The sequence below is a fragment of the Physeter macrocephalus genome, chromosome 8, assembly GCF_002837175.3.
Source record: "Physeter macrocephalus isolate SW-GA chromosome 8, ASM283717v5, whole genome shotgun sequence".
NCBI classification, from domain to species: Eukaryota; Metazoa; Chordata; class Mammalia; order Artiodactyla; family Physeteridae; genus Physeter; species Physeter macrocephalus.
Window position 1 is genome coordinate 135,534,663 of NC_041221.1, and position 25,984 is coordinate 135,560,646.

General features: G+C 41.3%; 1 protein-coding gene across 7 annotated transcripts in view; it reads left to right on the forward strand.

The window, feature by feature from the left end:
* The window catches only part of SIL1 (SIL1 nucleotide exchange factor), a 248,443-nt gene that overhangs the window by 163,245 nt on the left and 59,214 nt on the right, over positions 1-25,984 (forward strand). For all 7 annotated transcript variants that reach the window (XM_028493286.2, XM_028493282.2, XM_028493285.2 and 4 more), the window contains one exon: positions 20,676-20,796. In XM_028493286.2, coding sequence (XP_028349087.1) covers positions 20,676-20,796 — 121 coding nt within the window. The remainder of the gene's footprint in view (positions 1-20,675; positions 20,797-25,984) is intronic.

Consider the following 25,984-nt stretch of genomic DNA (forward strand, 5'->3'; position numbering starts at 1 on the left):
CAAAAAAAATTTTGGTCCATGAAAAAAACATAATAATTCAGTTAATAAAAACAGTTATCTTCAGGGACACTGTGTAGGAGTGCTGAGCTTCCTTCTCATGGTTCCAGCCCCAGGGACAGAGGTTGTCTGTCCAGTGTCACTCTGGGGAGAACCTTTCAAGGGAGGAGTGGGATAATGACAGGAAGGGGAAGACGGGGAGAAAAGTTCTGCTGTCCTCAGTGTGGAACAGTCAGGGATACAGGGCTGGGGGATGTGCTCGCAGAAGCCTGAGGAGGGGGTGGGGAAGCAGGGGCTTTGTCAGTTCTGTGGGTTTAGAGCCCATGCTGAACGGAATTCCCCCTCTGTGCCCAGCTGTCTCCCACCCTGCTGTGTTGAGTCTGCGAGCCTGGGATATGCTAACTCAGGGGCGATACAACCTGGAAGAAGAATTTGAGGCTCTCCTGGAAAGATGCAAAACCATCTCAGTTGCAAGGGGCCAAGATCACAAGGTCCTGCTGCTACCTGAGGGGTCTGAAGCTTTTGAGGGCAGGGGCTGGGGAGTCACAATCCTGTGAGGCAGGGAGAGGGAAGAGTCACAAACCCAACTCAGAGCTATTCTCCAGCCCTAGGCGCTTTCACTCCTCAGTGCCCTAGAAGTCACCAGTGGGTGTCAACTGGGCAGACAAGGGACAGGAAGACAGGGATGGCCCAGGGCTTTTACCCGTTTGATTTTAGTCCTGTTTCTCCATGAAAGGATGGGGGAGGCAGGGTGGAATGAATGAATGAGTCATACCTCCAAGTAACAGCAGGAAGGAACAGCCTCTGCTGGCAATGACAGTACCCTAGTGAGGGCCCTTTGCCTCCATTCTTTTTCCGAGATCCGGGATCATCTTCACTATCATTATTCTGAATTCTTTTTGGTCATCTTCACTATCATTATTCTGAATTCTTTTTCTGGAAGGTTGCCTATCTCCACTTTATTTAGTTGTTTTTCTGGGGTTTTATCTTGTTCCTTCATCTGGTATATAGCCCTCTGCCTTTTCATCTTGTCTCTCTTTCTGTGAATGTGGTTTTTGTTCCACAGGAACAGGATTGTAGTTCTTCTTGCTTCTGCTGTCTGCCCTCTGGTGGATGAGGCTATCTAAGAGACTTGTGCGAGTTTCCTGATTGGAGGGACTGATGGTGGGTAGAGCTGGCTGTTGCTCTGGTGGGCAGAGCTCAGTAAAACTTTAATGCACTTGACTGCTGATTGGTGGGGCTGGGTTCCCTCCCTGTTGGTTGTTTGGCCGGAGGCAACCCAACACTGGAGCCTACCTGGGCTCTTTGGTGGGGCTAATGGCGGACTCTGGGAGGGCTCACACCAAGGAGTACTTCCCAGAACTTCTGCTGCCAGTGTCCTTGTCCCCACCGTGAGCCACAGCCACCCCCTGCCTCTGCAGGAGACCCTCCAACACTAGCAGGTAGGTCTTGTTCAGTCTCCTATGGGGTCACTGCTCCTTCCCCTGGGTCCCGATGCGCACACTACTTGTGTGTGCCCTCCAAGAGTGGAGTCTCTGTTTCCCCCAGTCCGGTCGAAGTCCTGCAATCAATTCCCACTAGGCTTCAAAGTCTGATTCTCTAGGAATTCCTCCTCCCATTGCCGGACCCCCAGTTTGGGAAGCCTGATGTGGGGCTCAGAACCTTCACTCCAGTGGGTGGACTTCTGTGGTGTAAGTGTTCTCCAGTGTGTGAGTCACCCATCCAGCAGTTATGGGATTTGATTTTACTGTGATTACGCCCCTCCTACTGTCTCATTGTGGCTTCTCCTTTGTCTTTGGATGTGGGGTATCTTTTTTGGTGAGTTCCAGTGTCTTCCTGTCGATGATTGCCCAGCAGCTAGTTGTGATTCCGGTGTCTCTTAAGAGGGAGTGAGAGCTCGTCCTTCTACTCTGCCATCTTGGTTCAGGGTCTTTATGAGGTACTCTTGAGTCATTATTTCTCAATTTAGAATGTGTGTGTGTGTTGCTGATATGTAATTTATAGATAGATCCCAGTTATAACGGTGTATTTCAAGGGAGCCCAAATGAAGCCAACCTATAGTAAGAGATGTCAAATGATTGGTTTGGTTTTTTCCAGCTCCCTTCCTTTTTTCTTTTTAAAATAAATCTTTATTTAATTTTCTAGTACTAAAAGTAATACATGCTCACCATTAGAAAATCATAAGATGTAGTATATCATAGGAAGTAGAAGTCCTTCTAAGTCCCAATTTTTTCACCAGAGAAAACATATATTAATATGTTCTTTTTATTTATTTATTGTTTTAATTTTTTTCATTCACACATTTAGCGTAAACAATTTGTATTATAAAATTAGATACAGAAAATTAAATAAAAATGTAAAGCTTAATGAATTACAAGGGGAACACTCGTGAAATCCTACCCAAGTTAAGAAATAGAACTTTACCAAGCACCTCAGAAGCCCCTCCTGTGTTCCATCCCAGCTGCAACATCTCCTTCCCACCAAATGTATCTGTTATCCTGTCTTTTACAGTAGTTGCTTCTTTGCATTTTAACATAGTATATTACCCAGGTGTACACCCTAAACTCTAAAGTGTTTCCCATTAAAAAAATTTATATCCTTTAAGTTTCCTTGAATCCACAGGTTATTCCTTTTTCTCTTCCTTATCTTTACAATTTTTCTGTTGAAGAACTCAGGCCGTTTCCCGGATTGAATTTTGCTGCTTTCATACTCATGATGCAGTTCATCATGATTCTCAGACCTCAATATTTCTTACAAATTGTCAGCTGGATCCAGAGGCTCAATCAGACTCAGGTTCCATCCTTTTCACAATACTATAAATAGGTTTGAGTTTTTGTATTGGGGAGTGCCTCTCCTTTTGTGGGGTTACAAGATGGCGATATTCAAACCTATCATTTCCTTTTTACTTTTAGCTGTAAAACTTTTATAAAGAGATAATTCCCCTCATGCACGATTTGGTTATCCAGTGGTATAGTTCATAAAGGAAAGACAGGATAAATGCTTGATTTTTTCCTGATTTCTCAGTTTTCAAGGTAATGAGTTGTTTCCAGGCTTCCTCTGAAGGGGATTAAGTTTTTTTCCTTTAAGAACGTTTAGTAAGTTTCAACCCATTGCAATTACTATTTTTACTGAAACTGAAATCGTCTTGTCTTTGGTCATTTGAACCAAAGTGCTTTTGATATTACCATAGTAGTTATTGGTAGCATTTTTGCCGTCTGGTGTGACAGGATAGTCTAGGCTAATGTTGTTTATTTCCTGCTTAGGACTGGAATCAGCCATTGCTCTAAGAAGCTCTGGTTTCTTTTAATTGGAAATGATGTTTTAAGACTATAATCTGGCCATTAGGGTAGCTTATTGCTACTGCGTTGGTCATTGTTTCTAGGTTTTTCAGTTGACAAGAGCTAATATATATGTTAAGATACTTCATGTATTCAAGCAGATATTCATATTCAGGAGTACAGAATTTTTATTTAGCCTCTTTGATATTACATCTATATCTTTTCTTTCACACTAAGAATTCTGGTTCTGGGATATAGGAGAGTGTACAATTAGAATATCTAATAATTACTCATTTGTCCTGTGTCCTATTATACATATAACAGTTTCAGAATGGCAGTACTACTACCCTGATATGATTTCTGAAAAAAGTTAAAAACATTCTTTCACGTGTGTTTGCTCATCATTTGTAAACAGCTGTACTGTGTCTGTATTGTCAGAGCATATAGCCATTATATACTTCTTCATTTTAACACTCATTTAGTCTTATTTCTATGCATAATTATATATATTTGATACTTAACATCAGTCTTAAAGACAGTGTCTCTTTATAGTTATTTTGGTTGTCTGAAGTGGGCTTTCTAGTAGATTCTTCAGGCAGGGTTCATTGAAACAATATTCTCTGAGTTCTTGGGTATTGATAAGTTTGTGGTCGTTATACCCAAAAGTCACTTTGGTAGATATAAACTTCTTGGTTCACATTTTTTTTCTCTGAGTATCTTAAATATGTTATTTTATCTTCTTTTGGCAGTAGGCTTTGCTGTCAGAAACACTGATAAGACTAATTTTCTTAATTTGGACTTAGATGCCCAAATGATCTATTTTTTTCCCTTTAAAATCCAATAATTTTGGTAAAATATATCTTGCTGTTAGACATTCCTGGTCAATATTCTCTGAGGTACACAGTGTCCTTTCTTTTTTTTTTTTTTTCCCCCCACAGTGTTCTTTCAATACATAGTTCTTTTTGTTTTTTTTTTTTTTTTTTTTTTTTTTTTGTGGTACGCAGGCCTCTCACTGTTGTGGCCTCTCCCGTTGCGGAGCACAGGCTCTGGACGCACAGGCTCAGTGGCCATGGCTCACGGGCCCAGCCGCTCCACGGCATGTGGGATCTTCCCGGACCGGGGCACGAACCCGTGTCCCCTGCATCGGCAGGTGGATTCTCAACCACTGCGCCACCAGGGAAGCCCCATAGTTTTGTTTTTTTTTTGGCTGCATTGGGTCTTCGTTGTTGCATGCAGGCTTTCTCTAGTTGTGGTGAGTGGGGGCTGCTCTTCGTTGCAGTGCACAGGCTTCTCATTGCAGTGGCTTCTCTTGTTGTGGAGCATGGGCTCTAGGTGTGCAGACTTCAGTAGTTGTGGCACACGGGCTCAGTAGTTGTGGCTCGAGGGGTCTAGAGCGCAGGCTCAGTAGTTGTGGCGCATGGGCTTAGTTGCTTCGCGGCATGTGGGATCTTCCCTGACCAGGGCCTGAACCCGTGTCCCCTGCATTGGCAGGCAGATTCTTAACCACTAAACATCCAGGGAGGTCCCAATACATAGTTTTTTAAAACTGTTTTTTTTATTTTAGGGGAATTTTTATTAAAAATATTTATTTACTTATTTATTTATTTGGTTGTGCTGGGTCTTAGTTGCCACACGTGGGATCTTTGTTGTGGCATGTGGGATCTTTAGTTGTGGCATACGGAATCTTTTTAGTTGCAGCATGTGGTATCTTTTTTTTCTTTTAGTTGTAGCATGTGGGCTCTTAGTTGCAGCATGTAGGATCTAGGTCCCTGGCCAGGGCTCAAACCGGGTCCCCTGCACTGGGAGCGTGGAGTTGTAACCGCTGCACCACCAGGGAAGGCCCTAGGGGAAATTTTTCTTGAATTATAGTTTTTGGTATTCTCTTTCCTTTTTTGGGTTTTCTTCTTTAATGTTGGATCTTTTTTTGTCTGTCTTTGTCAGTTTCTGATAAATTTTACTTTTTTTCCTTCATTTTTGGTTTTTCAAATTTTTCTCCTTTCACCTTCTATTATTTTAAAGCATTTTATGTTGTGATTATTCTTTTATTTCTAACTTTCATTGAGTTCTGGTACCTCTTCTTATTTTTATTCTTGAATATCTTGTATCATCAAAATGTGTTTAGCTCATTTTGAAATAGGAAGTTGCAGTTCTGATCTGTTCATGGCATGTTTTTCTGGCTTGCTTTCATTATCCATAGGGATGTTATTCCTCTCATTCTGTTTTTCTTTTTTATAATAACGTTATTGTATAGGATTTGAGCTCATTACTTTTTTCAGGTCATTTTTATGTGAAGTTAGATTTCTTAGAAAATTAGAAAAGAAGCATGGCTTTAATTATCTTTAATAAAAAAAATTTGCAGTGCTCCCCTTTCTGTTGTTTTCAACATGGCAGCTTGCTCTATGAGGATTCCTGGCTGTGTTTTCTTCCAGCACTTTTATCTGGATCTTCTCTTTCTTGTATTGCTATTGTTCCAGTTCTGCTTTTGATTTCCGTTCTAGAAGTGTCTTCTTAGTGTCTCCCTGTCCTAATAGGGAGCACTGGTTGATTAAATTTGAGAGTTCAGTGGGGCTCAATTGCTCTAGCAGATTTGGTGATTTGTTTTCACCTGCTTCACTTCTGTTTGGGGATTTGTAGGCGTCTTTTCACTTTGTTTTGATACAAATGTTGCTTATAGGGTTGGTTTGCTATCTAGTCACTGAGTCTGTTTTAATGGGAGGATTTGGATAGATTAAAAACTGTATTGCTGCCACATTAACATATATGTTCTTTAAAAAGAAAGATGAAATCATGTATTTGCAGCTTGTTCTTTTTGTTTAGTTTTAGTCATCTTTTTATGTCAGTATAATTCTCCCTCCTCCTTATTGGAGACTGTTGTGTTCCATTGAAGGCATAAAGTGCATTGTGTAGTAAATCCCTTAGTGAGGGACATTTTATATTGTTTTTTGTTGTTTGCAATTATTAAAATGCTGTAATGAACATTCTATCAATATATCAGTTGTGTACTTCGGTGAATGTCTCTATTGGATACATTGCTACAAGTGGAATCTGCTGGGTCAAATGAAGTGAACATTTACAGTTTTAATAGATATTGACAGATGACCAAAAACATTGCACTAATTTGTATCTTTACCTACAGTGTATTAGAATGCCTGTTGCTGTGTAGCCTTCCCAGTATTGGCCTACAGGCTCTCCAAGGTATGCATGTTTATATGTGTGTAGGGAGAGTGATTTACAGACCTCTTTAAGAAACTGGTAAAAGCTATAAACCTTCTCAGAAAAATGTAATTGTATACTTAAATATTTCACATACAATTTTAGAGTCTTCACCAACTGTTCTCAGGTGACATAGTTCTTCTTGTTGCCTTCCTAGCCACCAGATCTCTTTTGCTTCTGTTTGGTGGACTTGGGAATACTTGAAAGTTTAAGGATAAAGAGCACTTGGAGAGCTACGACCAATAGTTCATCCACCGAAGGCTGTAATCAGAGGTGATAATACTCTGAAGTCCACAGTGAAGTCTGATGTGTGTGGTTTACTAACAGTTAAGAGCTCAACCATGCTTCTCTCTCATTCTGTTTTTTTTTAAATTGTTGTTGGTTATTCATTCATTTTTTTTCTTTAAAATTTTTTAAATTGAAGTTTAGTTGCTTTACAATGTTGTGTTAATTTCTGTTGTACAGCAGAGTGATTCAGTTATACATATGTGTACATTCTTTTTCATATTCTTTTCCATTATGATTTATCACAGGATATTGAATATAGTTCCCTGTGCCATACAGTAGGATCTTGCTGTTTATTCATTTTATATATAATAGTTTGTATCAGCTAACCCCAAACTCCCTCTCCCTTGGCAACTACAAGTCTGTTCTCTATGTCTGTGAGTCTGTGTCTGTTTTGTACATAAGTTCATTTGTATCATATTTTAGATTCCACATATAAGTGATATCATATGGTATTTGTCATTCTCTTTTTGACTTACTTCACTTAGTATGATAATCTCTAGTTTCATTCATGTTGCTGCACATGGCATTATTTCATTCTTTTTTATGGCTGAGTAGTATTCCTGTGTGTGTGTGTGTGTGTGTGTGTGTGTGTGTGTGTGTGTGTGTACCACATCTTCTTTATCCATTCATCTGTTGATGGACATATAGGTTGCTTCCATGTCTTGGCTGCTGTGAATAGTGCTGCTATGAACGTAAGGGTGCATGTATCTTTTTGAATTATAGTTTTGTCTGGGTATATGGCCAGGAGTGGGACTGTTGGATCATATGGCAACTATATTTTTAGTTTTTTGAGGAACCTTCATACTGTTTTACATAGTGGCTGTACCAGCTTATAGTCCCACCAACAGTGTAGGTCTCTCATTCTGTTTTGATCTCTTGCTCTCTGTTTCTGCAATTCTTTTTTTTTTTTTTTGGCCGCACCGCGTGGCATGCGGGATCTTGGTTCCCCGACCAGGGATGGAACCCGTGCCCCTGCAGTGGAAGCGTGGAGTCTTAACCACTGGAATGCCAAGGAAGTCCCTCTTTGTGCAATTCTTAGTCTTTGTACCTCTATCTCATTTAACTTGTGGGTTGAGGAATGATACTGTGGAATTAAAACACATTTTAAAATAAGTGTTGTATTTATTAAATTAGGTTTTATTTTCCCATGATCCCATGTTAAAGACTGTCTTTCCAGCAATACATCCCTTTGCCCCACATTTCAGAAAGAGGAAATTATTTGCTTTTCTTCCCATAAAGCTAACTTACCTTTGTTTTGGAACATACACACAGTGGACATTTACTACCAGACACTCCGTTTAGCACTGTAGGAATATAAAGAGGTCCTGACTTCAAGGAGAATTTCACCTACTGGGGAAAATTTGACAAGTATCATATTTTTATGGATTTGCTTCCCTCACCAGACCAGTGATTTCCTTAAGTGTAGAGAGGCCATGTCTCATCCTTGATTTCCCTAAAACCTGGCATATTGTAGGTGGTTAGTAAATATATGTTGAATGAATATCAAAGAACCCAATTGAGTAGGAAAAAATGAAAAGAGGAAGTGCCATTTGAGAGGAATAAGCAAGACACTCAAGGTTGAAAGGAAGGGAAGACAGTGTATAAAACTGCATAGAATTGTTTGAGTTAGGCCGTTAAAAAATAGATTTTAATTTGACAGAGTAAAAGCAAGTAAAGAGGCAGTATCAAGGACCAAAGAAAGCGTGGGTGAGTTTGGCCAGAGGATGGGGTATTTGTGGATGAGGGGAGATAAGGCAGAGAATATTAAGCAGGGACTTTGCTGTATTAGGTGGATCTGAACACCAGCAGGAGTATTGGTACTTGGGAGGGTAGCAAAGAAACCACTGAAGGTTTTAAGGAGAGTGCCAACAGAATTGTCCTTGGGGATGCTTTGCCAGGCTGCAATGGCAGGAGGCATGGCACAAGGAGGGATCATGTATCTTTCCAGTGGAGATTAGGTCTCATGATCTCCTCAGGTTCCTTCTAGCTCACGATGCTGGTGTCCGTGGAGTTCTGAAGGGTTTGCCTTTTCTCATAAATTTGAAATGGCAGGTGGAAAGAGGGTGTCTTGGGAATGGCTTTTTGTGAGGTCATTTCTATCAAAAGGAATCCAGACCAGAAGCACTCAGTAGGGAGTGAATCCACTCATAAATGGTAGTAAGCACCAAGGCCAGAACTTGCAAGCACTGCCTGGGTACTTGTAGGGGACTTCAGAGTGTATAGCAGGTAGAGTGTATATAATCAAGTGACAGTTGCAGAGTTAACATTAAGTGCTTAGGATTGGGAGTATTGTGGGGAGGCAGAGCTGGGGGCAGCATCAGCTGTTGTGACGACGAGTTGGAAGTATGAAGCAGGCTGCTTGTCAGGAGTGTACATATTAGCAGGTTTGCTGAAGCACCAACCATGTGCCCAGTGGCCTGGAACATCCAGACCTCTCCCCGAGGAACATGAAGCCAGAGCAGGGCAGCTGCTTTTATAAGCCTTATGGTGCATTGTTAAAAAACTGGCTTGAGCCTGTGTTTGAATTAAGTTTATCGGAAACCTGAAACCTTTTTCCCTTGTTGCTGGCTTCGCAGTTGTTCTCATTTAAATCCTCCCCATGTTTGCTTAAGTCATGCTGCTGGTTATGGCCTCCAATTTCTGTTCTGACTTGGGGAATAGGATAGGTAGGACTGCTCCATGAGTTTGGTTGGCCTACTGCTGGCCCCAGCTAAGGAAGGCTGTAGTGCGTCTTTTCAGTGTGGTAGAAGCCTGGTTTAACTGGCTTCCCTCTCAATTTGGATGCCCTGTAGGCTTCATTGTTATTGAACTTCTTGCAGCCTTAATGAGGCAATCTGACATGAAAATTCTATAAAAATCATGTACTCACTTATCCTCTACAGAGCTCAATTAAGTATGTACTGAGAGCTTAACACTCAGTCTAACCATCTGTAATGGTCCCTGTCCCATAGCTGGGAAAACTGAACAAGTCAGAGAGAGACAAGAGTCCAGCAAACACCATTGTTGAGAGTACTCTGGATCAACCCTAAGCATCCCACTTGCATTATCTCTTATTCCTTACAGTGAACTCTGTGAACTCTATGAAGTGAGTACTCTGAGCCCCGTTCTGTACATGGGCCACAGAGCTTATTTTACCAAGGTCTCAAAGTTATTAAGTGGTAGAACTGGACCTGGAACCTGGGTCTTCCTTAGCCTGTGCCCTCTACCACTGGACTGGATAACTGCCCAGGTCACCCAAGTGCTAGAGGCTGTAGCTCCTTCTGGTGAGACTAGCAGTGCAGGTGAAGAAAGCAAAGTACAGCACTGCTTAGTAGGTCTCTTAATACTCATGATCCAAAACTTTAAGAGGCAACAAGTTGGGATTGTCATTACATTTTGATAGCTGAAAGAAGGCTCAGGTAACTAACCTCATTTTGTTGTCCATGTTGCCTACATTTAAGGGAGGCCCTCTCACAATGAGGGGCAAGGACTTGGGACCAGTTGTTTCCTTGACTGCCTCTTCTCTACACTGTATCTATTGCTCCATTTGCATCTTTTCCCCTTCTGGTTTGCATTCTGCCCCTCTCCCTCAAAAAGGAAGGGAGTTGAGTCCCATCCTTTAGAACTTATCTAGAGAGAAATTTGGCCCTAGGAATTTTGCTCCCCTCATACTTATGGATTTCCTCTCTTTCCACTGCAGGGAGCATCCAAACTGAGGGGCTTTTGCGTCAGGTACTGGGGAAATTGTAGAGGTCAGGAGTAGCTGGTACTGTTTTGAAACAATTCACAGAACTATGTTTGGCTGTGGAGGTAACAGGTGTTGTAAAAGAGAACAAACAACCAATTATGATGTCAGGAACCCTGGGGACTGATGTGGTGGGGGAAAAAAGGATTAAAAATTACGGCACAATATCTTGGCACTTTGCTTTCTTAGCCCTCTTATTAAATTATGACTTCTGTTTGAGGAAAATGAATGAGAACAAAGGGTTTGTTTAGAATACAATCTTTGTGTTTTAAATTTGACTAATGGTTTTAGCACTTTCATTTGGTTCTCAGTCAACTTGTGTTCAAAGTGTCAATTAACCAATAAATATTATGAAAAACAAGAGTCAGAAATGGTTGCCACTCTTGCTAATCAGCTGCTAATGAAATTGTGCCTGGGTGGGAAATGCAGGCACTCTAGAATCCCCGAGTCTTCTCCAGAAAATGAGCTGTAGTGGAACTAAGGTCCCTGACCCCTGGGAAAGGGGCACATTTAACTCCTTCACTCCCAATTGCTGTTTTTCCCCTTCTCATTATTAAGTGAAACTCATTGCCAGTATCTTATGGTTAACTTCAATTGTAGTGAGACTTTTCAAAATGTGGTTTTATTTGACTCAATAATTCCTAAGTGGGATTTTAGAGCTGGAAGAACTGCCTGGCCTTTGGTCTCTTAATGATTCCTTTCCTCTTCTAATTTTCTTTTCATTCATTCATTCATTCTTTTATTTACTTACGGCTGCATTGGGACTTTGTTGTGGCACGCAGGCTCTTCGTTGCGGCGCATGGGCTCAGTAGTTGTGGTGCACGGTCTTCTCTCTAGTTGTGGCACGTGGGCTCCAGAGCACGTGGGTTCTATAGTCATGGCGTGTGGCCTCCAGAGTGCGTGGGCTCTGTGGTTGTGGCACACAGGATCTCTAGTTGTGGCGAGCGGGCTTAGTTGCCCCGTGGCATGTGGGATCTTAGTTCCCTGACCAGGGATCGAACCCACGTCCCCTGCATTGGAAGATGGATTCTTAACTACTGGACCACCAGGGAAATCCCTCTAATTTTCTCAAGTCTTTCCCCCGTCTCCTCATCCCCAACAGATATATGTATGCACAATTGAAAATGGATTGAAATCTGAATATATTTAACATTTTGTAGGGTTGAGAGAGTCGGGTGTGGGTGGGGACTATATCTCTAAAAAAAGAAATGGCAGGAACTAGTAAACTATAGCAATCAGTAGGGTTATTGAAAACCAGTTCCCAGCATGGATGTGAAAGCTCAAGTTCTCTGATTAAGGGGCTGTGCTATATCTGTTTGTCTCACTGGGTCTTCTTCTGAGCTAAAGAGGAACATGGAACACATTGAGGGTAGAGATAAAAGGGGAACTGAGGCAATCAGTGGGCTAGGAAACAGGTGTGGGATACCCATCCTGAGACTCTAGGTGAAAGTAGCCCCTCTGCCCCTTCTCCCCTGTTCTCCTTTACTGGTGGATTTACTAAATTGTGGGGCTCTGACAGGTCTCCTGGGCTGGTGCGAGGAGTCACTGTACGTGCTTAAAGGTCTGGTACTTTTGAGGGAAGGAGGACTGACCCCTGTCAGATAGAATTCCTAAGTTTTTCTGGTCAAAATACTGTCATCCCTTACTCCATCTTCCCATTACCTACTCATTCCCCTCATTCAGGCTTGATTATATCTGATTAGGTCAAGTATAATAGCTTTCTAACTAGCCTCTTGGCTCCTTCTCTTCCTGTTATATGCTGAGCTTCAAATGGAGTTACTCATTGTCCCCTGAATATGCCCACTTCTTTGCTTGCCTGAAAGCTGTTCTCTGGACTTAGGACTCTAAATATTGTTACCCCTCTTCCTCGTTTACTTCATATTCCTCAGTGGCAGCTATTGGTTTTGTTAATGTGGTATCTTTCCCAGTGCCCAACACAGCAGGTGGCTTTCTTCAGTGGGTACCCAGTAAAGTGTGGTAGAAAGAATGCCTAGAATAGAGCAGGCAGGCTCTTACCTAATCCTCAGTAAATGCTTGTTGACTAGCCAGTTGTGGAAAGAGGCTCACAGTGTCCTGGATATGGTTACTTTGAGCCTTTGTCCTGATGGCTGTTCAGAGTACCTCTCCAACTGTAACAGAGGAAATCTTCCAAGTAGCATTGCTAGTCCTTGTACTTGAAGAGCACTGCTGTTGTAAATTCTGTGTGCAGAGGTTGGTGCCCAGCTGTCATCTGTCCTCCTTGAGAACTGGAAAGGAGACACTGGTTAGGTCACAGCAGATAAAATTTTGGAGGGTAGTTCTGGAATGTGGTGGGAGCTATCAGGATAGCTGTTCCCAGAGGAAGACTGTGGAGTCTCTTGATCTGAAGGGCTTTAATGCAGGTGATGGATTTCCACCCTTGCTTGGAAGCCATGACAGAGAACTCCTCTAAGGACCTGCCCAGACTGTAGATTATGCAGCAGAGTAAAAAATCAGTTTGTTGAATATTTTTATTTTTTCTCATTTTGCCATTGTTTAGTCCTTTTAGAAAATGCATAAATGTAATGACAGTACAGACTGGTTCACTCTGTGTTTGGCTGCTTACAAAAAAGATCTCCATTTGTGTTTCCCTTCAAAAAACATTAAGCATTGGTTCAGGGTTCAGCACCATAGAGAGGTTTGTGCACATTTTTTTGTTACTGGTTCAGTTCAAGTCCTGCCTTGGAGACAGGATAGATGCTCATTTGTGTGAGGCAGGGATCTTGCCAGGGCTTGTTTGGGGTTTTTGAATAAAAAAGCAGGAGGATAGGGCCGTGGTAGCCATGGCAACTGTGCTTGTAAAGTCTCAGCTCTGACCACCCTGGTTAGGAGCTTGGAGGTGAGTGGCATTGCTTCCTGTCCCGTATTCCTCCTATTCTTTCTGGTCTTGGAAGTGGGGGCCAGGGGGCTGGCATTCAAGCTGACCTTTCTGGTGGCCTACTGTGTGCCTGGAGTTGAGCCTGAGCTGTGGGCACAAGTAATTGGTCCCTGCCCTTTAGAAACTCGGCACAATTGGGAATTTTTACTCTTGTTAACACATACCTACAGGACTTGATAAATAAAATGTCTTTGTTTCATTCTGGTTGACATTTACCTTTTTGGGGCTGTGTTTCCTGAAGCACTTTTAACTTCTTCTGAGCACTGACACAGTGTTTTCTCATTTATTCTTCACAACAATCTAACACATTAGTGAAAGCAGACACGATAGATTCTTGTCATTTGACACATAAGGGCATGAAGATTAAAAAGTAAAAAGGAATTTGCCTGAATTTACCTGGCCCTCAAAGAAAGAGCTGAGTGGGTAGTAGAGTTCCAGTGCTCGTGGTCGCACAGCCAGCTCTCATCTGAGCAGGCTGTGCCGCGGCAGCCCTTGATTTTCTGCCATTGTGTCCAGGTTTGACTTGAAAGAGCCTAGAAGTCCCTGGAGGGGGAGGTTTCCAGGCAAAAGCCTACAGAGACACCTCCCAAAGACATATAACTCCCGAGGCATCTGATGCCAACGCAGAAACCAGGGCACTGTGGCATCCATCTCAATTGGCCCTGTCTCCGCTGAAGCAGGGCAGTCAGACTGCACAGCAGGCTCACTGTGGGCACTACCCAAGGAGGATGCTGCCACTCTGAGCCCAGGAGGGCTAAGTTTCTAATCACTGGGCACTTGGGTGAGTTGGGACAAATACTGAGTCAGGCAAGATTTGTCAGTAGGTTAAACATCTTTTCCAGTAGTCACAAATTGGCTGTGGGCTGAATTCCATATATAGATATGTTTTGTTTAGCTTTTGTATTTTAAAATTTGAATTCTTTCAGAGGGGGCATTTTTTTCTCAGCCCTCACCACTCCCTGTTGTCTTACAGATGGCCTTCCTCACTCATCTCTCTTATTTGCCTGCCTCCCATGGGCATTTGAGTTGGCTTCTGCATCTTGGATCAATATTTCTTACCTGCCCTTCTACCAGTATTCCTCTTGCCTAGGTGTTTGATGGCCTCAGGCTTTCTAGGCTCATTTTCTTCTTTCTACCCTACCTAGAACTATCCTTCTGGGTTTGTGTTTAGGCTCTGAACTTAGCTTTTTCTTGGCCCCTAGGAATACTTGCTGTCACCTTGTACTATATCTGATAGCCTAATTGCTGTCCCGGGATTCAAAAGGAGAAGTACTGCTTTATACAAAGAAATGAATTTTTAAAACAACTTTATTGAGATAAAATTTATATACCATAAAATTCAGTCATTTAAAGTGTACCATGGGAATAATTCTCAAACGTCCTAGGGAATGTTGGTAGAATAGATGGGTGGTTTCTAGACTATGGTGTTTCATGGACCAGAAAACTTTAAAAGAAAGTTTGGGGGACCAAAGGCCAATTTCTTTACTTTGCTGAGTTAAGGGCCTTAACATAGAAACAACCCACTATCATCCACCATCATCATTATCTCATTTTATAAAAGGACATTTTAACACTAAAAAGATAGAAATAATGTAATTTCAGAAAAAAAGAACTCTTTTTTATATTGGACACTTTTAAATTCCTTGTTTTGGGACCACTGGAATGAATTGCCACAATAAACAAACCACTCAAAACTCAGCTTTAAAACAACAGTAATTTCTTTTTGTATAGCTTTGACTCTTAGAACTGTAGTAATAGTTCATGTACCCTTCAGATGCCCCCAAATAAAAAATTGAACCAACCAGGATGTGGAGGAATGGAAACAACAAAGTGGAACACAGACACTAACAAATGAAACAAATTGATAACATAATCATGCTGATGGGGGTAGGGAAGAATGGAACTAACCTAAGTGACCTTGTGAAATGATACTTTGACTAGATACTGTAAAATTAAAGACAAAGGAGCTGTATGTAAATGCTGTAATCTAGTTTGTCAAATGTGTTTCTCATAGGGGTATGGGTTAGCAATTTTGAAACTACTTTGTATGTGTACTAGTATTGAACAATAAATATAATATTGCAGGTAAAAAGAACCAGTTTTCTCACTATTGGAGAAAGAAGTTGCAAATAAGGAAATGGGGGAGGTGAACCCTGTGGGGCTGATTGGAATCTGAGGTATCAGTATAAACTTGTAGTTTTTAAGAGGTCCACAGACAAATAGATGTAGAAATACAGATGTGTATATGTGCATATATGTATATGTATACACACATATAAATTTCTTATCTCTGACCCAGAGAGAGCCTAGAAGCAATGACAACCTAGTAGTAATGAGCACACCTGTCATGCAAATCATGGTTTCTAAACACTGTTCTTCAATAAAAAACTAGGACTCCTTGAAAAATGGTTGATTCCAGGGCTGGGAAAAGGAAAATGCAAGGTAAACTTGGAGCGTCTTATGGATCCAGAAAGTAAGGAAGTACTTGAAAAAAGAAAATGATGGGGGAAAGGGACTTGCCAAAGGAACACAAGAGCTAACCTGAAAGAGCTCCTAGTTGCCAAAGCTGAAATAATTTGAGCAACAAAATAATGATAATATTGGATTATAACTCATAGAATAAAATATCCATGAGAACATATTGATAAAGTAAATAATTAAGTAGATGGAGGAGCAAGAGTTTTTCCTTGTAGTGAAATTTCAATTAATAAATGTGTAAGGAAGGAGGGGAGTAGAAAATTGCTATTAGACCGTCTCCACAGTGGTACTTGTTGCAAATGGTTCCCTCTAATGGTGTGCAAAGGTTTGAGGAAAAAGAGGATTTGTATAATCTCAGAATATTTCCCCCATGATTTTTTTTTTAAACAATTCAGGGATTTTTAGTATACACACAGTATTGTGTAACCATCACCACATTTTCATCACCCCAAAAAGAAACAATGCTTATTAGTGGTCATTCCCCATTCCTCCCTTCCCCTAGCCCCTGACAACCATTAATTTATTATGTCTGTTGATTTGCCTATTCAGGACGTTTCTTATGAAAGGAATCATATGATATGTGACTTTTTGTATCTGTCTTCTTTCAGTTAGTTTAATGCATTGAAAGTTCATCCGTGGTATAGTATATATCAGTGTTTCATTCCTTTTTTTAAAGTTACTGTGTATTTTATTTATTTATTCCAGTTTTATTGAGATACAGTTTAATGATTTGAAGTATTTCATTCCTTTTAGTGGCTGAATAGTATTCTGCTGAATGGATAGACCACATTTTGTTTGTTCCTTTCTCAGAGTTGATGGACATTTGGGTTGTTGCCACATTTTGGCTGTTAAAAATAATGCTACAGTGAACATTCATGTACAAGTTTTTGTGTGAACATATGTTTTTAGTTCTCTCGTGAATACATCTAGGTGAAGAATTGCTGGGTTCATATGGTAGCTCTTTGTCTAACATTTTGAGAAACTGCCAGACTGTTTTCTACAGTTTGGTAATTTGCCATGATTTTTGTTTACCACAGTGGAAAAGCTCAGTATAGGTTACTTTTGTTAGTTGATCAAGACCAATATCACCAGTATAAGACATGTTGACATCACAAACCTTTTGATATGATGCACTGAGAAGAGCATGACATAATTTCTGTTGTTCTTCTGTCAAGGTGGCATGATTTGAGTTTAATCATGACAAGAACCAGACAGTCCTGAGTAACTGATAAGTATTTATTTCTTGAGGGTATCAGGGTCATTAAAGACAAGGGAAGACTGAGGAACTGTTGTAGAGTGCAGGAAACTAGGGAGAAATAACAACCAATGGCCATATGGGATCCTGGAACAAAAAAGGACCTTAGTGGAAACACTGGTAAGGTTTGAAAAGGATCTTTAGTTTGGTTACTGATATTAATTTCCCAGTAACTGTCTATGGCTATATAAGATATTAACATTGGGAAAAGCTGTGTAAATGATATATGGAAACTCTCTATACTATTTTTGCAAGTGTATGTTTAAAGGTAGTTCAAAGTAAAAAGTTTAAAAAGGTAGGTATCCAGTCATTTATTCTTGTTCACATGTCTGCAGACAGGCTAGACTTGGCTGACCGTGGTTGGGCTCAGCTGGGTTCATCTCCAATCTGCACTTTGGGTCCAGGTCTGCTCCATGGGTCTCTCATCCTTCTTGGATCAGAATGCTAGTAGAGCATGTTCTTCTCACAGTGATACAAAATTCCAAGAGACAAGCCAAACACAAAAGCACATTTCAAACCTCTGTGGCACATTTGCTAACATCCTGCTGGCCAAAGCACGTCACAGGCCAAGTCCAAAGTCAAAGGTTGGGAAAGTACACTCTACTACTAGTAGGAGGGACTGTGAGGTCACATGGTAAAGGGGGTGGATGGAACAGAACTGGTGACAATGATGCAGTCTACCACCTATTTTTTTCCCCCTCAGGGAGCCAGGGTTAGGGAAATAGACACCACAGGCTTTGCAGGCCTATTTGCCTTTCTGGATTCCTGTCTTCTTTTCTGCTTGTCCCCTTCCCCTCTACCTCCCAATCCCTGCATGTATCTGGTGACTTTTTGCCTCTGTTCTGTTCTTCTCCAGTGTTCTGGTCCCTTCAGAGAGGCCCTAGAAGGAAGCAGTTCAGATCACACTCTCTAACTTGGCCTTTTTCCCAATGGGGTGGAAACATTTGAAATACTGTGTTTTCTGTTGCCTCTGCCACTGCTGCCATGGCTGGCTTCATGTATTTTAAATGAGCGAAACCTGTATTTTAAGTTAATGTTATTGTGGTTGCTCTTGCCCCCTATGGTGGCTTATGTGAAGGGAGTAATTTTGGAATTTTCCCCAAATAAAATAAATGGATTCACATGAGATCCTAGTCTTTTCCTTGGCCAGCTTAGCACAGTCTAACCTGTTATGTTCTGAAACTTTTAAAGTCATGTACTTTTTCTCTTTTTTATTTCTAATTTCAAAAGTCTGAAAATTCAAGATATTATTATTATTGTTATTAGTACAATTACTACTAAAAATAACTATGACTACGAATTATTATGAATTATTATGAATCTACTTGTCCTGTGTCCTAGTGAAAATCCTTGTTGGCATTTCCACACACCTCTAGATAAGCTAGGATTTTCTCTCTTCCATTTTTGATTTTTCACTTAATATATAATTATTGAGGGTTTACTATATGCTTGCATATGTGATAGACCCTGAAGATAAACTAAGATATAACTATTGATTGTGGTAAGTATTATTAAGAAAAAAGGTCGGGCTTCCCTGGTGGCGCAGTGGTTGGGAGTCCGCCTGCCGATGCAGGGGACGTGGGTTTGTGCCCCGGTCCGGGAGGATCCCACATGCCGCAGAGTGGCTAGGCCCGTGAGCCATGGCCGCGGAGCCTGTGCTCCACAACGGGAGAGGCCACAACAGTGAGAGGCCTGCGTACCACAAAAAAAAAAGAAAAAGAAAAAGGGTCATGGCAGGGAGTTCCCTGGCAGTCCAGTGGTTAGGACTAGGTGCTTTCACTGCTGTGGACTAGGGTTCAATCCCTGGTTGGGGAACTAAGATCCTGCAAGCTGCATGGGGTGGTCAAAAAAAAAAGAAGGAAAGAGAAAGAAAACGGGTCATGGTGTTGTGTGAAAGCCTTTAGGGGGAAGCCAGATCTGGTCTGGGGAAATAGAGGATGCCTCTCAGAGAAGAAGTGACTCTTAGCTGAGATTGGAAGGATAAAGAGATGGAGGCTGGGGTTGGAAGGAGCATTCTGGGCGAAGGGAACAGCAGGTGGAATGGCCCTGTGGTAGGAAGGAGCATGGTTCCTTTCATGGAATGGAAGAAGGCCATTGTGGCCTAGAACATGGGGAATGAGGAGTGGACAAGTTTGAAGAGGCAGGCAAGGAGCTAGATACTAAAAAGGGCCTCATTGACCAGCATGAAAATTTTCATCTTTAGGAACAGTAGGAAGCCATCAAAAGGTTAGAGGCAGGGGAATAACATAGTCAGATTTGTGTTTAAAAAAAAAAATCATTCATTGTAAAGAACAGTTTGATTAGGAGGTAAGAGGAGATAGTAGAGGCCAGTTAGAAGGCTTTGGCAGTATCCAGAAGAGAGATGGTGATGGTTCAGAGAAGGGCAGTGGTGGGGAGGGCGGAGAGAAAGGTATGCATTCAAGAAGAAAGAAGACATATGGCAGGAGAAACACCAGATTTGGGAGATTGGGTATATGGGGTGTAAAGTAGAGGGAAAATCAAGGATGACCTGCTTAGCCTTCAGCCGGGAAGATACTCTTGTTGTTATGTTGGTTTTGGATCTCTCCAGGTGAGATAATCTCTCCCTTTCATACATTTGGAGATGGGATTTTTTTTTTTTTTTTTTTCCCTCGGCTGTGCCACGCGGCTTGTGGAATCTCAGTTCCCAGGCTGGGGATTGAACCTAGGCCACAGCAGGGAAAGCCCCAAATCCTAACCACTAGACCACCAGGGAACTCCCTTGGAGATAGAATTAATGCTAAAAGAAGTTACTTTTTGCCCCATGATCATAGGAACAGGATAGAAGTGACCAGTTTCTTGTTCTTGCCAGTATTTGGCCTCATCTCTTCCCAGAACCAACTTCCTCAGCCATTACCTTTATTTTCCTACCCAAACTGGGGTTCCAATGGCACATCAAGACAGTAGCCTCCACAGCCCTTCCAGTTTTTCCAAGCTCTTCTGCTCCCTGCCTCCTGAATGCGGCCTGTCAGTTTCTGTGTCTGAATCTTTGCACGAAGGGCACCATCTATTTGGGATTCCCTTTATTCCTAGTCTGGGTGTCACTTTTTGCATCATTTAACCCCCAATTCAGGGAGCCTCCCCAGAGATAGGTTTCCCCATTCTACTCTGAACATATCTTTTTAAAAAATCCTTGAGGCATTTTGGATGGGTTTGAGGTGAGAAGTGGATCATTATACGCATACACTCAGGTACTCAAGTTCCCTTTTAATTTTTAGGCAAAGATACAGAAACTCCCTGCTGAAGTGGGATGGCAGGAACAGAACAGCTTGTCTTGGAGTGGTGTTTCCCTGGCTCCTTGGTTCTTTGATGGATGCACAGTGGTTGGTGTAACATGGAGTTTGCTATGATCCTGCTAGAATTGAGCAAACTTGAATTCTTGCTATATCATTACTCTTTTATGCTCGGGGTTTACCTCATCTTTTCAAGATAACTTGTGCTATGCACTTCACTTGAAGGAATTTTTCACATGCAGTGTCCCTCCAGGTACTATATACGTCATAAGCCTCCTCTCTTCTTGGCTTTTAGGTCATGCTGTTCCTGCAGGATCCCATGTGCGGCTGAATCTCCAGACTGGGGCAAGAGAAGTGAAACTCCAAGATGAGGACAAGCTTCGAAATAATTTGAAAGGGTTGAAAAAAGGCACAAGGTATAGTGTCAACCCTAGGTACTGGGAGACTGACAGCATTGACGCTGTAATACTGAGAGTAATGACAATGTATTGTTTCTTACCCAGATACACATGGCTTTAAATTTTTTGAAATTTAATAGCTTAGAATTTGTGATAAATCTGTCAGGGTTTTATGGATGTTTACTTCTATGGTCTTTGGCAAGAAATAGTTTGCAAAGCAAATTGATACTTTAAAAAAGGCTGTAGGGGGAATGCTTAACCTGCTTTAAAAATGAAGCCATTTTTCCCAGTACTTTAAGAGTACCCATTTGAATCCCAACAATTAATGCACTGATTACAGATGAGTCATCTATTCATTAAAACAGGCCTGTTAGGCCTTCTGCTTTGCAGTAATACTTCCTTGGTGAACAATAAAATTGCATTTTAAAGTCTTTAATTCAGACCAACTTTTCCTCTTGTTAGTCTATATTAAAACAGGCTTTCAGAAGTTCTCCAATGGTAAGAGTTGCCTTATTTTTTAATAATCAGTTTAGATTATTTGCTTTTGGGCAATTCGTAGTCTCTATTTTTCTGTTTTTTGCCTTGAATTACCAAGTTTTTTTGCTTCCTATTTCCTGTGTAAGGGAGAAGGAGGTTGAGGCATGGGGTTGCAGGGGCTGCTGGAATTGTGCAGTTTGAAAGGTCAGTATAAATACCAGCCATGAAGTATCTAACACAAGAACCAGCAAATTATGGCCTGCAGCAAAATATTGGGACTACTGCCTTTTTTTGTATGACCCAGAAGCTAGGTTGTTGTTAACATTTTTTAATGGTTGAAAGAAAATGAAGAAGAAGAATATTTCGTGACTGAAAATTATTTGAAATTCAGATTCCGGTGTCCATAAATAAAGTTTTATTGGAACATAGCCATGCTCACTCATTTAGGTATTGTCTATGGCTGATTTCTTGCTACACTGACAGAGTTGAGTAGTTGGGAAAATCACCCCATAAAGCCTACAAAGCCTAAAATATTATCTGATTATTACAAATAGTTTACTGTCCCTGTTCTAATACGAGCATATCTCGTTTTATTGTGCTTCACTTTGTTGCTGTTCGTAGATACTGCGTTTTTCACAAATTGAAGATTTGTGGTAACCCTGTGTTGAGCAAGTCTATTGCTACCATTTTTCCAACAGCATTTGCTCACTTCATGTCTCTGTGTCACATTTGGGTAATTTTCACAATATTTCAAACTTTTTCATTAATATTTGTTATGGTGATCCTGTGATTAGTTCTTTGATGAATAGATCTTTGATGTTACTATTGTAATTGGTTTTTGTCATGTATCTTTTAATTAAGGTACCTACTTTTTTTTTTAGACGTAATTCTATTGCACACTTAATAGACTACAGTATAGTGTAAACGTAACTTATGTGCACTGGGAAGCCAAAAAATTCATGTGACTCGCTTTATTGCAATATTCACTTTATTGCTATGGTCTGGAACAGTGACCTCAGTATCTCTGAGATATGCCTATTCATGTAAGTATTGGGAATCAGTCATGGATTATTGAGTGGGGTTAGTGTTACTCAGTCCTTGGATTTTTATTATTTTAACAATATTTTGCAGTTAGATATGAGGCAGAAAGTTACCTTAGAGACCCAGTTTTTACCTGATCTTTTCTTTTATATACCTGGCAAAAGGTCATCCATCTTGTCCATGTGGCACTCACAAGCCCACAAAGTAGCTTATTCAGATTTGGGCATTTTTCGCTGTTGGAAAATTCAACTTTATATTATGATAGATAAGGAGCTATTTGTCATCCTTATAGTCACCCCAAACTGGGAAGGATCTTTACTTTCCCCCATCTCTCCAGATAGGCCTGAACCTGGATTAACCCAGGTTATATGATGATTATTTTCTCAGAACAGTCGAAGAAAGAATCAAATCTCGTTGTCGTAACCCCTGTCAACCTCCCTCCATCCCTAGCATGCATATACATACATTTTTCAGCATCTCAAAGTACTTAGGAAGTCTTTTCTCACATCTAAGCCAAGTCTTATTTTCTGAATAAGACTTTTTTTCCTGGTTTAAGAATATTGAGTTAGGAACTTGATTAATTTGGAGCTTTTTATTTGTTGGTTTTAATACTATGGGAAGTGATTTCTCCAATACCTGACCATAGATCATCAGTAGGAGCACTTATTGCTTTGTCTGTTGCTCCTGTCTTTTTATACTAGAAAGCAGAGCCATCCATGTGGTCTGTAGTAGACACACCATAAGAGAAGAATATTCGTCCCCACTCCTGCCTCTTTGCTTTTCTCCTTTGGAATGTTTCTGAGGGCTCTGCCCTGGAATGGCCTCCAGGATATGCTGGACATGTCTTCTTCCTTCTCAGCATTTATAGCCAGCAGCAAACCTGTCTGAACAGAAGCCCAAAGGCGTTGACAAGGTGGTGTGGGTGTTCAGTGCTGTGAGCTCAGTGAGTCTCTGGTTGCCTTTGGTGGTGACTTCCTTCTCATGGAGTGTACCTCATCCTGTGCTCCTTTAATTCCACTTCACAGTGTCTTTCTGCCTCTTTAGTTCTGGAATGGGAACAGAGGCCAAAGGGCAGGGCTAATTTTCAAAATTGTTATAATATTTTGCTTATTGACTTAATTCTGTTTTGGGGAACAAGATCTACAGCTTTCCATCAGATTGTCAAAGAAGTTGGTGATCCCACAAAGTTAAGAACCACTGGCTAGGACTTCCCTGGTGGCGCAGTGGTTAAGAATCCGCCTGGCAGTGCAGGGGACACGGGTTCGAGCCCTGGTCTGGGAAGATCCCACATGCCGCGGAGCAACTAAGCCTGTGCGCCACAACTACGGAGCCTGTGCTCTAGAGCCTGCGAGCCACAACTAGAGCCCGAGTGCCACAACTACTGAAGCCCATGCTCCTAAAGCCTGTGCTCTGCAACAAGAGAAGCCACCCAATGAGAAGCCTGCGAACCACAATGAAGAGTAGCCCCCACTTGCTGCAACTAGAGAAGGCCCGCGCGCAGCAACAAAGACCTAAGGCAGCCAAAAATAAAAATAAGTAAATTAAAAAAAAAAAAAGAACCACTGGCTAGAGAGAGATGGGGCTAGTCCATTCAGCCTAATCCATGGCCGCTTCTCCATTAGAGCTGCTGGTTGTGTGACTGGCCACACTGCTACCCAGAGCTTCAGTTCCTGTGGGCTCTAAAGCCTGGGAGAGGTCTTCTGACTCTGGCTTGTCCCAGAGGATTCTCTTGGCACTACCTGAGTTCAGTGTATGGTTGGCTCTCAGCAGGTTTTCTTCTTCCTCTTTGTGTGTTAGGTATTGCCATCTCCACTGGTTTTAGTCTGTATCCCTGTCAATCTCTCCATAGTACATCTCTATTTTTGCCTTGGAACAATCAGATTTTTGAGTCATCCTCTTATGTTTAGAGGGATAAGGGACAAACTGGATCCAAGTTGTTTCATTTTGGGTTGAGCATTTACCATGGTATAATATGGCATAGTAGTTAAGGGAGTGGGCCAAGGACAGGACCATTTACTTACTCCATTCATTCATTTCACAAAAGACCTATTGAGTGCCTATGTGCCAGGCACTGGGGATACAGTAGTAAACAAAATAGGTAAGATGCTAGCTTTATTGAGGTTGGCAGGCAGGAAAAGAGAGAAATAAGTATGCAAGTAAGGTAATTACAGATTATAATAAATACTAGGGAAGAAATAAGGTGATAAGTTCCTGAAGGAGGTAACTGTAGATAGGATGGTTTGAGAAGGCCTTCTCAAAGAGATGTTTGAACTGAGACCTGAAGAATGAGGGGCATTTAGTCATGCAGAGGGTTAGTTTTATAGGTTTATGGTTAGAGCATTTCAGGCAGAAGAAACAAGAAGAGTTTCTGGCTTTGTTAAGGAATGGGCTTTGTCAAGTTCAAGAAACAGGAAAATGATCAGGTTGACTAGAAGGTAGGAGAAGGAAGAAGACTAATATGAGATGAGATTGGGAAGATATGAGGGGCCAGATCATGTGGAATTCTGAGGAGCATGTTGAATGTTCTTCATTTAAGGAGAATTGTAATGGAAAGCCTTTGGAGGATTTGGGGTGGGAGAGTCATTTAATGTAATGTAGTTTAGCAAGATCATTCTAGTTGCTGTATATATGGAGGATAGATGGAAGGTGGACAAAAAAAGATGCACAGAGACAATTAGAATGTCATGTAAGTGGATCAGGCAAAACATAATGGTGGCTTAGTCTATGGTATGTGAAGGAGAATGGATGAATTGGAGATTTAATTTGGATGTAGCAGCAACAGGACTTGCTTACGATTTAGATGTAGGGGTTGGAAAAAGGGTAGGGTTAGGGGTTCAGCGTAAAGCCTCATTTGGGATTTGCACAACTAGGTACTTGAAGGTACTATTTATTGAAATAGAAAAGATTGAGAGAGGGACAGTTTTATGGGGAGAACTATCAAGACCTATGTTTTAGATGTAATAAGTTTGGGGTGGCCATTAAACATCCGAGATCCAAGATATATCAGTAGTTGTACAGGAGTCTGGCTGGTACTCAGAGAAGAGGTTTGGGTCAAAGATGTAAATTTGGGCATCACTGCCTGATAGATATTTTAAAATAGCTAGGTGAGAGGGTAGAGATAGAAAAGAAAAGGTTGTCCAGGATTGAACTCTGAGGTGTTCCAGCATATAGGATTGAGGTAGGAGATAAGGAACCAGCAAGAAGAGACAGAGAAGGAGTAAGGAAGAGGAAGAGAACCCGGAGAGTGTCGCAACAAGAAGCCAGGAAAGGAGAGTGTTTCAAGGAGGGAGGGGTGAACTGTGTAAATGCTGCTGGGTGGTTGAGGAACATGGCACTAGTGAAGAGTCCATTGGATTTGGCCATCAGTTACTGGGAATTTTGATGAGCAGTTTTAGTGGGATTGTGGGAATAAAATCCAGGTTAATGCATATGGCAATGTAAATAGCATTCAAGGAGGTGTGGATAGTGAATGAAGACAATGTGTTCATAAAGTTTTACTTAATCTGAATAGGAACAGGGAAATGGCATGATAATTAGAGCCTGCGGAGTCAAAGGAGTGTTGGTATACTGATGGGAATAATCCAATCAAAGGAAAAATTGATGATGCAGTCGGGTGGGAGTGGTATAATTATGGGAGTTAAAGCTTTTGAAAAGGCAAGTGGGATCTCTAGCCTAAGTTCAGCAGGGG